Source organism: Betta splendens, chromosome 8 (assembly GCF_900634795.4).
Source record: "Betta splendens chromosome 8, fBetSpl5.4, whole genome shotgun sequence".
NCBI lineage: Eukaryota > Metazoa > Chordata > Actinopteri > Anabantiformes > Osphronemidae > Betta > Betta splendens.
This window is the reverse complement of record NC_040888.2, coordinates 12,922,060-12,939,624: the sequence shown is the minus strand read 5'-3', so window position 1 is coordinate 12,939,624 and position 17,565 is coordinate 12,922,060. Positions and strand designations below refer to the sequence as shown.

Below are 17,565 nucleotides of genomic sequence, written 5' to 3'. Positions count from 1 at the left end.
TGAATCATTGTGTGTCATCATTCTCAAACGAGCTCTCTATCAGATGCTGATACTGGCCCTGAGGTGCTGCTCTTGCCTGCTGGGCCTGGGCTGCTTGCAAACCCATTTGGTCTTTAGAACATACAAGGAAACATCTGTTTTGCCAGACATTACATATGGCTTTTAATGGATCTGCCACTCATTCATTTCTGATGTCCACCTATAATGACCCAATTCATGCCAGATGAATAATCAAAGCAACTTGGAAAATGGACCTAAACATTTCCTCTGACTGAAGCAGCTTCTGGATAAGTAGTTAAAGTCCTAAAGGAAGCCATGGTTCAACTTGCATATCAATTTGAATATTAAAAAATAAATAAAAGCAGATAATACATTGAGATTTTAACAGTGAATTAAAATGAACCAATGTGTTCAGATAAAAGCTTCTAAGGGTGTAATTCATATCGTGACTAACAACAATCAATTTGACATTTAACATCCAAAAAAGTCTATGTTGAGAGAAAATCAGGTTGAATCCAATTTTTTTCTCACATCATCATCATCATCATCATCATGTTTTTTTTCTACGTGACTCTAAATGGCTTCAGTTCAGAAAACAACCAGAACACAAATTTCCCTCGGTACAAGACATTTTCAGGCAACCAGACCCGTCCCGCTCTCACCCTGCACTTCCACCACATTGGATTTATCTTAAGAAGACCAAGGGCACGCTTTCTCTCGCTCGAGCTCCCCCACTCTCTCTCTCACACACACGCGCGCGTGCTGCAACGCGGTTCGTGATTGGTGACTTGTGAGTGAATGCAGCTTGTGTGCGCACTTATGCGTAAATTGCGGACCAACAGCGGCGCCTCGCCACAACTTCTAATACACTGTTATCTCGGTGTTTTTTTTTTTCCGCCTCTGCGAGCTATCGAGCGAAGCCCGGAGGTATGGGACCAGAGGGGGGAGATCGGGTTGCGTGGGGAGGGGGGGTCTCGCGATGCCGTTTGATAATTAACTAAGGTATACCTGAATGGGCGACGCGGGTGACGGGGGAGGAGGCGAGAAAGCGGATCAGGGAGAGGTGAGTGGAGGAAGAGAGAGAGAGCGGTGGAGGGAGGCGGGCCGGAGAGGAGAGAGAGGTCTTGCCTCTTGTCTTGCTGAGGTTCTTTATTCAGTGGCAGCGGCAGAGACAGCCCCGTTACGGACCAGCGTTCGACCGGTAAGTCCTCGTCAACTTCCTTATCTCTTTTACTGGAGTCGCTGTTATTAAGCGCGCGCACAAAAAAGGCATTAAGTTGATCTAATCGAAAGTTTGCGCTTAAAATGAAGACGATAAAACGCTGCGCGCGGCATTTTTTTTTAAATGTCACTGTATAACAGGCAGGTAACAAAATTATTAGCTACTAAATGTCTGATTTAAAGAAAATAAAATAGTGAAAGATGGAAATTACACTGTCTTTTGATGCGCACAAAACAGATAAATTAAACTTGGGTGCTGTCCTCGGTGCTGAAAGTGTCCGCTGCTCTGTATGAGGACAGTTACAGATCTATTCGTATTGGTAAAGTTTTTTAAGGATACTTCACTTATCGTTAGGGGATCTCCATCGACTAATTCCCACTCTCCTCCCACGGAACAGGAGCAAGAGTCGTTCAGACACGGCAGCTTTCCTCAGGACAACGGCTCTTTGTTGCGTCCCTCCAGCCCGAAAGCAAAGAACCGGTGAAGCCAAACGAAGAAAACGGATTCCGTGCTGGATGACAAATAAGTGTGAAGATGCATTATGTGTGTGGTGAGCGCAGAAACTGCCATTTAACGTCCCTCGCTGTGAGCTTGGCACGTAAAGGAGTAACTGCGATGAAGACACTCACAAGAAGCTCTTCTCGGTAAGAAGTGGAAGAGTGAGAGGAGAAGTCAGACAGGAAAAAAAAGTGGAGGCCAAAGAACAAACACCAGCGCGTCCTCGAATGATGGGGATAAAGCTTCTTCTTCTTCTTTTGATTTACTTAGACCCACTGAATGTCCTGTGCGCCGCCACCGCCAACAAAAAGAACAAAATCCCGCCGCGGAGGAACCCAAAGGTGAAGGAGGTCAACGGCAGCACCACCGCGGTCCCCGTGGTCGCGGCCGTCCCGCGGAAGATCACCCAGGTCCAAGCGCCCTCCGTGGGCGGTGTCCACCACGACACCTGCCTGGGCTACTACGACGTGAGCGGGCAGTACGACACGGAGTTCGCCTGCAACAACACCGACCACCGCTTCTGCTGCGGCAGCTGCTTCCTGCGCTTCTGCTGCGCGGACCGGGGGAAGCGGCTGGAGCAGAGGAGCTGCACCAACTACAACACGCCGGACTGGATCAAAACCCAGCCGCCCTCCCCGGAGCCAACAGGTGATACGTACAAGCCGGAGCTGGACCAGACCAACACCACCGTGTACATCACCTGCGGGGTCATAGCGCTCATCATTGCCATTGGGATTTCTGTTAAGGTGGCGTATGATAAAGCCACTAAGCCTCCTCAGGAAATGAACGTGCACAGGTGAGACTTTTCACGTTATTATGAATCATACAGTAGGAAAAATTATTATTATTTTCACTATTTATACGTTGCTTTAATGAAGTAGTGTTTCCACAGTTGCTATGACTTTTTATGTTCTGGAGAAAATACACTAAATGCTTCTACTGTTCTATTTTCGGGGATGGGATCAACCTTGGAGGACAGACCTCCCTCACGTTCACATAACTCTGCACACAACTACATATTCACACGTTGGCTGACTCCTCTGTTTTTTTCATCTTGCACTAGCTGTTTTCCTTTATCTGTTGCCTTGGAGACTCGTCTGATGTATAGCAGCACATATAAACCTAAAACATCCTCAACATCATGGGTTCAATCCAGCCCATGACCTTAACACATGCCATTACTTCCCTCCCTGGTGCTTTCGTTTGACAAAATGTAAAGACTGTAGATTTCCTTATGGTACACAGCCTCATTCTGTGTCTGTCCCAGGAGAGGGAGCGGTTGGTGTTTTATGTCTGTTCAACCCCAGGGGGGTAAAGTAAATGCCACTGAAAGCCATTATGAGTGATCACATTCATCCAGATGGGAGGTCTCCTCCTGCAATGACAATAAATTTTAAATCCCCAGACGCCAGTAGTGGTCACCGAATTGCTTGATAAGCGCTAAAGCAACATAAAAACACGTTCTGGGGCCATTTCCAGCGAGCAGCTGAACAAATTGCTTTAAGGTGACGCCAGGAGCAAACCTGATGTCACGAGAAGTGTCAGGACAGCAAACCACCCTGTCACTGCACTGTCCGTTATTAACTAGACCTGAGTTCAGTGGTTTAATGAATCGACTAAAATCTGCAAGAAGGGAGAAAAGAATGTTTAACCGAGGTTACAGTACATGTAGTTCTGATTAAATGGCCTCTGTCCACCCACTGCAGAAATAGAAAAAAAAGAAACCGCCGTCCTTTAGTCATTGTTCTTACCTAAGAGTCACTTGAGTCACCTGCTATTATCCAGGGTCCTTTTTGGACTTCTTGTTTCTCAGCCAGAGCTTTGACGTTGATTTAATGAAATGATGATAATTGAGCTTTGTTATGCCTCCGTCATCAAACTTTGGTCCTTGCTGCTTTGAAAATGTCATGGGAGATTACTCAGCCTTCTTGCTGAGTGAAGCCCAGCGACGAGGTCTCCATAAAACATTTCCCAACGCAAACGAGGCCTTGGAGCAGTTTACCTGAGTTTTAGTGAGTCCCGCCTTTCCAGTTATCTCTGTCAGAGTCTAAGACAACACACACAACGAACAAATCTCATGATGAAGCACTTTTCCCTGGAGAGATGAAATCTTATCGTAGCTATGGGCTGTGCTTTCAACCAGATCTGTCTAATGCCACCACTCCACTGTGAGTGGGGGCCGTAAGAGTTTAGAGAGATGACAATTAAGAGGAGGGTTCGCTCAATAGTGTTTGTCTTCTTTCTCATGATTGATTTATTTTCACCGAGCGTTTGGCACACGCGGCGCTGAGCCTTCATAATGATGTCTGCCGGAGTGGACCTCGGAGGCTGACAGCCGTGACCAGAACATAGCAGTGGATTAGCTTTATATTTGGCAAAGGCCCGCTCCTCCAAAGTGGGAGCTCCTCTGTTCATTCCCAGGGATTCTCTGAAGTCATTTTGACTCCTACCTTTGTGGCCGAGGAAGGACTGCGAGCTGAATACTGAGCTGCTGGCAGACCTTTGCTGTTTGGTCTGTGACCTTCACCGAAAGCACAAGAAATGCCAAGTGAGAGCTGAAGCCAGTGATTTGAACCGGCTCTATTGATCACCTTCTGCAGAGCAAACCTAGGAACTATTTGTCCTGGCTGTGAGGCGAGAACCACCAAGTTCTCTCAGCCCGGCTTTAAAACGCTCATTGCATAGTTAACTAAGGAGGTGATGAGGCTTTTGCTGTGTTCGTCTAAACCCTTTGGAATGAGGCCGGTGGAATCCTGTAGAAGCAAAGTATTTCTCTTGGCCCCAGAAAGATTCTGTGCTAAAGCCTTAGTTCCTGATTCTTCTATTCTCTCTAATCAAACTAATTGCAGTTTTAATCGCTTGTATTATTCTGCAACTCAGATTCACGTTCCCCAGGGCTCGATCTTTGGCCCGTTGTCATCAACTTGGTGCTCGTGTGAATCGAGACAAACCAAAGCCCTGCATGGTTTGGCACTGGTTTCACAACCTGACTCTCATGGTGTTAGATGCAGAAGCTCAACCCACACATGCGTCACCAAATAGATTCAGCGAAGGAATAGTAATCCTAGTCTCAGTTTAGTCTTCAACATTTCAGTTCAAACAAAACAAAAGTGCTTTTTTAAGAATTCTGTAATTAAAAACTTTCAGTTTTTTTTATGTTTCACTTCAATTTACACAATTGAAAGTTTGTTTATACTTTTGACTCTTTTCTAGTATTCTGTCTTAGTTTCGTTTGTAACTATACAGTTTTATTAGACAATATTTTTCTATTTTACATGTCTTCACTGGTTTCATCCTTCAACTTTTTCAGAATTCTTTTCAGAATCAGAACTTTTTTATTCTTTACAGAACTTATGGTTCAATAACTTGAACTAACTAAAATGGTTTCTCTTCCTTGACAATAAGTCGTGTTCCAATCCTCCTCCTGCAGAACATAACTCCTGCTGCATAGACGCCAACTAGGACAATGCAAAATCAGGTCGCCTATGTCTGCGAAAAGGAAACGGCTAAAGTGTGCTCATCCTGGAAGGGAAATGCTATTAATACACCGTATAGCTCCCAAAGTCACAGAGTTAAAGGAAAGTGGACTGCGTGGCTGCTTTAGGTTGACATTGACACACTTACATTGTCCTTTGGTTTCCTTTAAGAAAACGCAGCCCTGGCTCCATCTCCATCTCGCCCGCTGACGTGCTTCCAGAGGTTGTAGCCAGTGTTGGTGAAATATTGCTCTATTTTGCAGCTTCAAAGAAAAGACACTGTGTTAACTCCTAATAAATGGGCCCCGAGCTTTAGCCTGACACAAATAATAGGACCCCTGCACCCCGTGGACCACGCTATTGAAAACGTGACTCCCTTGCGTCTGCGGTTGTAATTAGGATTTCCTCTCTGCCTAGTTTCAAACCTCTGTGATTCAAATTGAAGCTGTGGCTAAAAAAATTAGTCAGACCTTCAGGGGGAAGCCGAGGAAAACGTTGTAATTGGGAATGGGAAGGATTCCATTTAAAACTATTTTTCTGTTTGTGTGATTTTCTTCCAGGGCCCTGGCAGATATTCTGAGGCAACAAGGACCGGTGCCGATATCTCAATATGAACATGAGAACATTGCAGCGATTGATGGGTCGCCCAAAGAGGAGACGCCAGTCAGGACGTCGAAGAATCATTACACACCTGTTCACACCATGGCCTCCAACCATGGTAAACAACCCTGCGCTGCTTTCTTACAGATCAATAGCTCAGACTGCTTGATGGCCACGAGCAGCCAGTGTGTGTGTGTGTGTGTGTGTGTGTGTGTGTGTGTGTGTGTGTGTGTGTGTGTGTGTGTGTGTGTGTGTGTGTGTGTGTGTGTGTGTGTGTGTGACTCTAGCTATTAGAATACATAAGAGCCTGACTGACATCAACTCAGAATGAAGGACACGCTGTAAGTTTTAAGCCTCCTCCCTCAATCATGCTTAAGAGGAAATATGGAAGGAGACCTATAGCAGCTGCGTTGTCCGCTCCCTCATGGGACCAACCCATAAGCCTCCTTCCCATTGGCTCAGACTGCAGCTGCAAATTATCGTCTTCTGCGGGAGACGCAGGCTTTTTGTCCAGAGTTAATTCTGACGCGCAACGCGTCGTTTTCTCCTACTTTCATCCGCTCGGTCTCCAGATCCATGCTCCGGGGATCAGCTCGTTTGCTAAGTGCCCTAGTATGGTGTCCCAGATTCAAAAGTGTTATGTTTCACTCTGGTGTCACCCTGCCTCCAACAGCACCACGACCCAGGACGCAGGGAACGTGTCTTATGCCCACAATAATTCAATTATTATGAGGCTTCAGCTCTGGTCTGTGTCACGTTTGTGCTTCCGTTCAAAGCACAAACTGGGAGAACCTTGGAAAGGAAGGCTTCCTCGTTTACTGGCATTTCTATGTAACAGTCAGACCCTGTTTATGATGCAAACATTGAGTAAGGACGACGTGTGATTCACGAGGAGTGTTGGTGTCTTTGTAAAAGGCGACGCCCACAGAAAAGATGTCTGAACTGTCCACTTTGTGCTCTTCTAAGCAGCTAATACGCTCTAGACGTGTTTTTATGCATTTCCACTACAGACTGCTTTTTATGTGTTTTTATTAGATTTTATTTGTTATTCTTTAATCTGCGGACTGAAAATATTCAGCATGTACAGTACTCTTTGGTCTGAAGGTCTTCTTCATAAAGTTTTCTCATTGACATTGCTGCTTTATGACTTTATGAAGTGTGCACCACACGTAGTTCTTCCTCTCTACATGTTAAGCTTTTTCATGCCTTTCTTTGACCTCTGAATGTTTTCCATTAGGGGCAAGGTTTAGTGGTTGAGAATGAACAGAACCGGATGCTGAGGTCTCACATATATACAATGGCTCAGATCAGGAACAGACCAGCAGCAGATTAACTGCAGATGAAAGTAAGAATAGGTTTATAACAGATAACAGATAATCTATATATATATATAATAATGCATCTACTTAACTTAATGCACAACATGAACTTATTGATGTGTGTGATGCTGATGGAGAATCTCCTCCAACGCTGCCTCAGATAGAGCATGATCACCTCTATTTCTTCTGTCCTCTCTATGATTCTGGGAAAGCAGACGAGGAACGTCTTCCTCCCTTTGCAGACACTCCTGCATTCACTACAACTGCATTCATTTTGCAGATGTTGCTGAAGTCTAGATGTCCATATTGTGTTTATTGACCATTTACACCCTGGATATGATTATGAGCACCATGATTGTAATGACTCTGCATCCCAGATCATCCCAAGATGGATGGGGCTTTTTTTAGGAGAAATAGGGAAAGAGGGAAATAAAAATAATATGAGGACAATATGAGAGGAAAGCAAATGGCTTCCTGTTGCTTTAATGTGAAGATGCAGACAGATGCTCACTAATGAACATCGAACATCTTGTGTGTGTTTTAATTAACACTGGCTTGTTAACTGGTTGTGTTAACCTAAGCTAAACTAAACTAAACTAAGTCTCAGCACAACAATTAATAAGTAAATTTACTGTATTAGGAGCAAAGGTTTTCCATTTTTAGTCTTGCTGGATTGATTCTGAGGAAGTGCTGAGATTACAATAGGCAGCAGGTTACCAATGTTGTAACGTACAGTAAAACTGTTAAAGCTGATATTAACAGGAGACATGAAAGCATGTTCAGTCCTTCAGGATATCAGTGTGAGTGTCAGTAATCAGCGTATAGCTGTGTCCTCCGTAGGACCAGACTTTTGTGATGAAGTCAAGGCCTGATGTTCCCAGGTGTTTCCTCTCATCATGCTAATTTGAAAAGCTGTTCAATCTCAGCGTCCTGAGGCCCAAAGGTTCAAGTGATGCTTTGACTTTGAAACGGTTCCTTAGGGATGAGGTGTTAGTTACCTAGGTAAAGCAGGACAAACAGAGAGAAACAGAGAGCGAACAAACAAACTTTAAAGCTTTTTTTCTTTCTTTTCCTCAGTTTTGTTGATGCTGCATTCTTTAATTTCCTTTTTAAGACTGTGATTGACAGGACAAGTGTTTATCGGGTGCAGGCAGTCACCTTGTCTCGCTCCTTTGCGTTGATGGGAGCCGCGCTCTCAATTACAGCAGTGGTTTGGAACAGACTTAACAGCAATCTGATACAAATTGCATTATGGAGTGATCTTCTACCACCAGGGAAATCCTAAGTGATGTGTAGCTGGGTTTCACTGCGCCGCATCCGAACACACCTCTTAAAAGTCATAAAGGTGGGTTAAAGCTAATGTACAATCAAGTGGACTACGTCTTAATGTCTCCAAAGAGGCAAATGTTGCATCATTTACTGTCCAATTAAATGCATGTGGCTGTTTTAAAAATACTTCATATACAGCCCTCAACCCTGCAGCTCTGGCTTCCTTCAGTGACGTATTGACAAATTGATGATCGCACCGAGTGTCACTTAGGCCCTCGCACCATTGTAGCCCTGTTTAGTATTCTCGTCGTACACCGCTGCTCTTTTGTAAAATGGCAGAAGTGTCAGGAGACTTGAGTGCAGATGCAACTCTGTCGTACAGCAGCCGCACCAACGTGTAAAATGGTGAAGTCGTGCAGGGGAAATACTCCATTTCAACAAAATCGAGCATGAGGGAGAAGCAAATCCAATTTATCTCCAGTCTAAACCGTATAGTGGAGATTAGAAACTTAACCCAACACTTAACCCTCTTAGTTCTGCAGCTCGGTTTGGTGATTATTAATATTGATGTACTGTATTAACAGGTGCTAGTATATCAGCTAGCATGTTAGCCGTTAGCCCGTGGGTTCATGGGTAGCCCTGAGCAGCAGTGCAGTATTGAATGTCTTTTTTTTGTCTCAGCAGGACATTACGGCAAAGAGAACATGCGCAGCGGAGGCCAGGACCTGCACAACTTCATCTCCTCCGGGTTCGTGACTCTCGGCCGCGGCCACTTGAAAGGTAAATGACTGCAGAGCTCCTTTGTCCTGCTGACGCCCCGTCTCTTGTCAAAGTCCAACGTGTCTGTGACTTTTGTTCCAGCACAGTAGAAGTTGGACATTATGATCCACAGTGGCTTGAAGTGACATCTTGCAAAGTCCACACACACACTTTTGAATTGAAGAAACACATTTGTTATCTATGATTAAATCCACACTCTCAATGACAAAGTAACACTTCCACACTTGGTAGGCAGCCTGTGTGAACGCAGCACGGCGCGCTAGGAGATTACCCCACTATTGTCTTCCTTTGCTGGTGCTGGCGTGAGAATGAGCTGTAAACAAGAGGCCCGTTCTTGTGTCCTTACAGCGCAGCACTCCATAGACGAATCGGGCCAGATGTCCTGGCAGGGCGACCTGGACGTTCCCGTCTCCTACGGTACGTTGCCCCGAGTGTCATCTTTCTGCTCCAACCCGATAAACCGAGGCCGGCCGGTGCCGCTTTAATGCTTGATTCATTCTTAACAGTGGCTCAAAACTTGGCGGCGCCTGGTGCTTAATGGCAGGTTTGAATGGCTGCTTTACAGGAATGAACAGATGTGAACGAAGGCTTTACCTTAAACAACTGGTTACAATTAATTAGCTTCTCCCTCAAAATCTTGGCTCCTGCAGCATTTGATATAATATGATGATGTTGGCTTTACCTGGGAGACTTACAGAACCTGACACAATACTTTCCCTAACGTATATTCATAACCCTGCACAGTTGGTCAAAACATCTCTTTATGATTGAAGAAAAATCGATACTCAAGCCAAAGAGCCTGAGGTCAGGTTTCTTTTTCTGAACTCATGTATACGTGTAGCTTGTTGGACAACGAGCTGGTGTCATAGGGTTTTTTCCTCCTGACGAGCTTCTTAGCACAGAGTTCAGTCATCATCCTCTCTGCGCCTGATTCTGAAGCATTTACCCGTTTTGCCTCGTGTGTGTGTGTTGAAACTCTCCAGACCACTCTCCGTTTTGACACCATTGTACGACTCATGTTTAATATTTCAAACCCCTTCGGCATGATGTCTGTTTCCCCCCTGCATAAACTCTACGCTACCTTTGACGCCTCACCTGGCTGCTAATTACTAAGCAGCCACTGTCAGCTCTCCGACCCTGAACTGCAGGACGGGCCCCTTTAAACCAGGCCCGTCGCCCCAAACGAGGTCTGCGGCGGCCGCCTCCTGCCGACGGCGCCCGTCGCCCTCGCTGCACCTATTAGGCGGCCCCGTTCCCAGGCCTGATGGCGCTAACTGTCACTTCAAAGCGGAGGCGCTGTCAGCCTGAGTCGTTGATGTCTTAGTTTAACAGCTGGCTGTCGGCGGGCTCTCTACATCAACACCCCCCCCCTCCGTACTGCCTCTCCTATGAGAAGCGAGCAGACTGACAGATGTTGTGCACTGTGTCACTGCTGTCTGCATCCTGCCCTGGCTCACTCGCTCCGCAAACATCTTGAATCGTGTTTGGTACAGTACAAACCGCGTAAAGGTCATCTATCACCCGCCCATAGCTCCTGCTCGCTACTGCTCCTTCAACCTCCCCTGCTCCTTTCTATCTTTTTCCAATTTCTTCCTTCCCTTTTTTTCTATCATCTATCTTACTGGAACTTCTTTTCCATTTCTCTACAACCTTTCGTATGTTCTTGGATTTTCTATTTACTTTCCTCCCTCTTTGATATACAGTATCTGAGTAAAGCTCTGCCGACAGGAGATACGGGGGTTGTGACACCCTCATGGAGGATATATCTATTTATGGCCTCAGCCTGAAATGTGGGGTGATGATTTTTCAGATTTTATTTGAATAATTTCCAAACCGATTTAGACTAAATGAAATGTATGGATCAATATAGTCCAGTCTATGAAACATTAAGGCCACATTTGCATTTACATCTGTTTAGCCTGAGGTTTGACCAACGTGCTGTGTTCATCCAGCTAATGATGCTAATTAATGTGAGATAGAGTTTTTTAATACATCTGGCACAAAAGGCTTTGAGGATTCAGCCTGATGAGCCAAACAGACAGTCTTTTATCAAGTACGTAGGCCTCAAACTTGTGTGTCAGCGTGTAACCTTTGATTGCACGCGCGTGAGCGCAAACAGTGGATTTGACAAGATGCTGAACAAAGCTCGCAGTAATGTCATCAATATTCATGCATCTGTGATATAACACTTGCCTTGTGTGGATTCACTCTGCACGCCTGCTCGAGTGTTTGGCTCCTGCACCTACAGTAACTGTTTATACTGATTCATACACTACTACTTGACTGCTTTTATAATGACCTCCCAACATCTCCTTAGATCAGCTGCTTTGTCTTGGGAGCTTTTGAAGATGTGAGCGAATGCAACGTTTGTTGTGGTCCAGTATCGGCGCTCACATAGTTGTAATGAGTATTTACAGGGTTAATCCAAAACGTTGGGACGTGTTGGCTCCAAGATGACGGTTGCTGGTATGTTTTTATTACAGAGTTCCCTTGGAAATAAATTAGTCTGCAAAACGCCCTCAGGAGTAAAACAAGAGTAATATAGTTGAAAAAAGCCCTGTGTTTATAGCAACATTAAACTCTCACTGGGTGTTTTCAAGGCTTTCAATCTACTCGTCTAATAGCAGCACCTGCTACTTTGTAACATTTCTGATGAAAAGTGACTCCAGCATCTGTAGAGTCAACACGATATTTCAATATTGTTTCTGCAGATTTTGACTAAGCTGTCACGTCCTGGAGGATGTGTCCGAGGTTAAACAATCCCACTGTGTGCGTTTAGCAAACATCTCCCAGAGAGCTGGCGTACAAACCCTCCTCGTGTCCTCGGGACTTATTCATCGCTCTCCTCTCTGTCTCCGCCTGTGGCATCCGCTGATGTGCATCCTGCTTAATTACTTTTTCATGAGTTGCTCCCCGTTTTGGTCTTAAGGGAATTGCTTTTTCCCCCCTCGTCCCAATCCACTTAAGGTGACCTTGCGTTATTGGGACGCGCCGCTGCAGCGCTCCCGCCTCCTCTAATCCCTCCAGGCCTACAGTGTGTCTGCATGTGTGCGGCTGTGGAGCTGCGTTTGAGTGCAAATGAGAGAGTCAAAGTGTGCCAAGTAGGTGTCGCTTGCCCTGTTTGCCTCCATTACTGAGTCCTTATAGCGTACGTCTGTGTCCTTAAAGCTGTTAGTGGCTCTGAACTCCAACACGCTGTCACTGGATACATCAGAATGGCTCAGTGGATAATATCACCAGTGCGTTTACCAGCCTGATGTTTTAATGCTTTGAATTGATTTTATCAGAGATTTTGTTTTGTTTTGCCTTATTTTTCTCCAGCTACTTGAATCTCAGTCTGTCACTTTCAAAGAAAATGTGTTCCTTTGTTGGATCCAATGTGTTACATTAAAAGAACTGTTCTATATGGACACGTACGTTGCCTTGTTTGAGTAAAGCACAAGTATTTCCTCATGCAACTTTTGTTTGCATGTCGATACATCACAGCCGAAGACTGTGACAAGTGCAGAGCTGAAACACTGACACACGGTCAAAACGCAGCTTTACTTCTCGCGATGATCAAAGTACTTTGTGGCTTGAGCCTCAGACAAGGACCCAGATAGAACGAAACAGCAGTGAAGGCTCTTCCCCTGCAGCTTTCAGTCACAGAGCTGTGAACGTTTCATCCTGGGGATTCTTGTGACAGTTGGAACCTGTTGCAGCCCACACTGGCTCAGATATGAACCTACACTTCCAAAAATATTGTAAAAGGGGACATTTTTCTCTAAAAGGCACGTTGGGTGTATCAACTGCCAGATTGCAGAGTGTTCTATCTGTGAAAACGTGGCTGAAACGTAAAGAACAGAGAGCAGGATCTTCTGTAGGAGTGTATTTTATTAGCAGATGGTTGAAATTTAGAAGAAGAAGAACTAGAATAAACTAGACATTACAGTGAAACATGCATTATCGTGATTTAATCACTCATTCATTTATTCTCTGTGTTGCCACTGTCGCTGCTTTGTTGTAGAAGCATTGATGGAACTGAGGTGCGAAGGTTCTACCCCCCACCCCTGGGTTCTTAAGGTGGGGGGTTGCTTCCACGATCGTTGTTTTAATGCAGGAATCTAATGGAAGATTTAGTCCTAGTTGTAATTTTCAAGGGTGGATTTTTTTTCCTGCTTTGGTTGTGAAAAATAGGTCATCCTCGAACTCTGGAGGTAACAAGGTTAAATGAGCCACTTTCCGAATGCTTCCACAGTGAAATGAATGTATATTTATTCCAAACAGTACCTGGTTTATTTGCATAAACCTCATGGAAAAACACTTTCATAATTTTAAAATAACCTATTAAGTTGCCAGTAGCCCCCCACCTTGGAGTTGTGCCAGAAACGGCTTCATACCATAAATTACGCTTCTACAAAAGAAGAAGAAAAAAAAAACAGCTAATGAATAAATGCACTTATTTGCATTTATTTATAACACAGTGAATAAATGAAATATGGGACGGTTCATGGGTTGAATTTGGATCAGGGGTATTTAAAATCTACCAGCTGTTTATGTGAAATGCTTTCAAGTAGATCCTATAGACATATACACACATACACAACAACAAATAATAATATAAATATAATAATAATAAATATAAAGATCAGGTCAAGTTTGAACATTTCTCATCAGTCAAACCAAACTTCAGGTTGAACCCAAATTACTGGTTGATCACACACATTAATAGAGCCAAATAGAGCCATTTTTAAATCTCCAAACGTTTTGGAGCTGTGACTAGAGACATGTTTTGATGGAATCATACACCATACATCTCATTTAAAAGGTTTTAGATGCTCATTGTTTGTTCCTGAATGTCACCCATGTGTCCACTGAACTTGAACGAGGCTTCGGCTTATGTGTGACTCGTTTTCTCGCTAAAAGCCTTGGAAGGGCCACAACCTGGCTTCTGTTGCCGGGCAGCTTTCACTCAGCTGTGCCTGGGCTTTATCAGGTCATTTTAAGGCAACGCGGCATCGGCAAAAGTGGTAATTTCCGCTTCCTCCTCAATGAGCATGATTCGGAACAGCGGGGAGACGGTCCTCTCACCGCGCACAGATCCGCCACTGCCAAATGCACAATATGAATTGATTCCTCTCCTTATCCCGCCTGTCCGTTAAATAGGAGGCTAATGAACCTGATTAGGTCGGCGAGATGAAACTCACTCCCTGAGAATCCCACAAGCCGTCCTGCAACGTGGCCCAGAGTGACTGCTGAGATTCGTACTTCTCATCCCGACACACGCAGATAGCCTCTTAACACCTCTTCTGATCCAGCCTCTGCTCATGCATTATGTAGAGCGTGTTTGTCCACAGAAATCGCATCGGAAAGACTGACCAGATGGAACCTGCGCTGTCTCACCTCAGAGCGCCTCGTAACTTTCCCCACAGATTCTTTATCTCAAATTGCAAACACATTATGTCCTGTCCTCCGTTTTCATATCGAAGGCACAAATCTGCCTGCATATATTTGTGGCCCTAGAATAAATGTTTTCCAGTTTAGATGTTGGATCTTGGAGAACAGAATTTTATTAAGGAAAAAAGGAAGGAAAGAACACCTCCAGGTTAAGGCTTTTGTTTTCTTTAATACTACAAATTAAAACTCTTCCAGATCCACGAGGCATGAAGCGAGGATGACAGACATTATGATGAGCAACAGCTCAAACAACATACCTGTAAACAAACCTTTTACCTCGTTCCCGCCAAAGGCCGAGGCCTGGCCGCCGTCAAACGTTACAAGTTGTGAATTGAATGCAGCTGCGATGAGAAAAGCACTACTGTACGACACTCGGAATCCTGTTAGCATGCAGATTAGCGTTATCCGCTCTGCACCTGTCGATATCTATTATGAGGGGAGGGCAAGGACGCGTGAAAGCGCTGGCGTCAGCGTCGGGGCCGAAACCAAACACGGACGCTTTAAAGGGGACAGCTTGTACTGGCATGCGAGGAACAGGAATGGGCTGGGAGTTAGTGGGCAGGCGTGGATTTTGACTTTACAGTGAGAGCCACCGAATCGCTAAAGCACAAACAGCTGACAGCCAAGGCTTTGTGTGTGTGAGTGACGGGGGACTGGGTGGTAGCGGCCATGATGCGAAGGGCAAGGTCCTCATTTGGAAAACAAATAGGGATCTAATTCAAAGGACTGGCTCTCACGACCTCATACTTTACAAATCCACTGGGTTTTGAATCAACAACAAGACACCGAAACATTGTGTGTATAAAGTAATTTACTCCTTGTTTTATTCCACATGTACAAAAACACGGCGGTCCGATCTGCGCACCTTCAACCAGTCGTACCCATTTCATCAAAACACTAAAGCCAAAGCACAATGGGCTAATCAGTGAGACAAAAAACCGATGCACAAACAAATCAGAGCCCAGTTGGAAGGAGATGGGATTTTTTGTTTCCCATCATCCCTCCCACACGCTCCCACTCCTCTCCACACCGTTCTGCTACCGCCGCCGCCGCCGCTGCTGCTGCTGCTCGAGTGTCAAATTGCGAGCGGCGGAAAGCTCTCGCTCCGGGTACAAATGGCTGGTAATTGTATGCAAAAATTACAACTGCAGCTCATCTGCAGGTTGACGACACTGCCGGAGTCCTGTGCTCAAAATGCTTCATTAGTCAGTGCCTCCGAAATGTTGTCTGTGATTGTGAAAAGCCGAGCTGCCCACCCACCGGCTTCCTGTGACCCTTTTTCGGGCACTCGCTTCACTCGTGCGTCCTACACACACCAGGCTTCATTCATAAAAACAGTCCTTTTAAATGTGGAGGATGTGGAAGATGAAGCCTTCGACATCTAGAGCACCATCCTGTTACGGTGAGATCAGGGATTGTGAAGCAACCAGCAACTCTGCCCTGCATGACAGAGCAGCGAAGCGAGGTTCTGCATTAGAAAAAGACAGACGGTGGAAACGGGGACAGAGTAAATTCGGAGGTTCGGATTTCTAACAGGGGCCTTTTTCACCTCTAATGTGAACCATCTATCAGAGGTTTGAACCAGCTGTGTGGCCACTTTCCTTTGGTCATCATTAGGAGACGACCCCAGCTGAGCACCTGCAGGAATGCATGATGCTTCATTATAATATTTACCCATTCGGCTCACATTGATCATTGGATATTATGCGGCTTGCAGCCCACCGTCAGCAATAGGTGCCATTAGACGCGCACGCCGCTGGGCCTGGTGCGCGGCCCATAGCGGCTCCCGAGTCCTCACATTAAAAACGAGCTGTTCCTGCTGGTGATCCAGTTCCCGTCTAAACACATGTAGGTTAGTTAAATTTGACTCTGTGAATGCCAACACAGGCCATACCGCCCAACTCGGCGACTGGAGAAAGATGGATGGATAGTAAGGGGATGGAACCAGGTCACCTTGGAGACAAAGTCTGAACTTCCAGTATGACTTCTAAAGAAAGAACACAGAAAGATTGAATGTGAGTGCTGAGATCCCCAGAACTGTTGACTTTCTGTTCTCTAGACTCTCGCATTAGTTATGGTCAGAGTCGTGTGATTGACTTTGTCAGATTAAAACCTTCCTTAGCTTTAGCTTAGCATACAGTAGTGAAGCTCTTCCCAGGCAGTGTGTGTGTGTGTGTGTGTGTGTGTGTGTGTGTGTGTGTGTGTGTGTGTGTGTGTGTGTGTGTGTGTGTGTGTGTGTGTGTGTGTGTGTGTGCAGAGAGTGCAACCAGCTGCTGAAACCAAACAAATCAATGCGACTAAACAACAAACAATATAATTTCAGGAATCATTTTTGTAGGTTATGGCCATTGATATACACTGAAGTGAGACTACTTGGCTTTTGGACGTATTAAACAAGTCGGGATCAATTACAGCAGGTCAGCATTTGTGGTCCTGACTTTGACCTCAGGTTATGTCCAACAGGCTCCGGCTTTTATTTATTTGCATTTGTGGCTACAGCGTAATAATTGACCCAAAGACTTTAATCAGCTGCATCTTCTGATAAATTTAAACACTTCTGTTGAATGAGATGGAAAAGAGATCTCTTTATGGAGCAGTAATGATGCATGCGGTCGTCTCATCTCCCCTTATCGCTGTGATGTGAGCTTTAATATGCTGCAGAGCCGCGGCCCTATCAGATGAGATGTGACTCCGGGCGAGCCGAGTTTTCATATGTGGAGGGGATGGAGGCGAGGAGGAGGAGGAGGGACTGAGCAGCTGCAGCTCATGGTGCATCATATTCTTCCCATTTCTCTCTAGTTCCAGACAACAGGCCCCAGTGAAATGACTGTGGGTGCCGCCAACTGTGAAATTAATTGAACTCGTGATCCGAGCTGTAGAGACCAGCTTCTGGCCGGAGGAGGCAAGTGTGCATCCGTGCTTACATTAGCCCATGACAAAGGAACAGCCAAGCCCCGAGGCGCCG

The 17,565-nt window shown here is 45.3% G+C and overlaps 1 protein-coding gene across 4 annotated transcripts in view; it reads left to right on the top strand.

The window, feature by feature from the left end:
• Positions 1-738: 738 nt before the first annotated feature.
• The window catches only part of LOC114860355 (protein shisa-6), a 41,304-nt gene continuing 24,477 nt past the window's right edge, over positions 739-17,565 (top strand). For 2 of the 4 annotated variants that reach the window (XM_029158874.3, XM_029158872.3), the window contains exons 1-5: positions 746-1,201; positions 1,620-2,516; positions 5,757-5,914; positions 9,066-9,164; positions 9,513-9,581. In XM_029158874.3, coding sequence (XP_029014707.1) covers positions 1,948-2,516; positions 5,757-5,914; positions 9,066-9,164; positions 9,513-9,581 — 895 coding nt within the window. In that variant the 5' untranslated portion in view covers positions 746-1,201; positions 1,620-1,947. Of the gene's footprint in view, positions 1,202-1,619; positions 2,517-5,756; positions 5,915-9,065; positions 9,165-9,512; positions 9,582-17,565 lie in introns of all 4 variants that reach the window. The other 2 variants (XM_029158875.3, XM_029158873.3) reach the window with 2 other exon arrangements.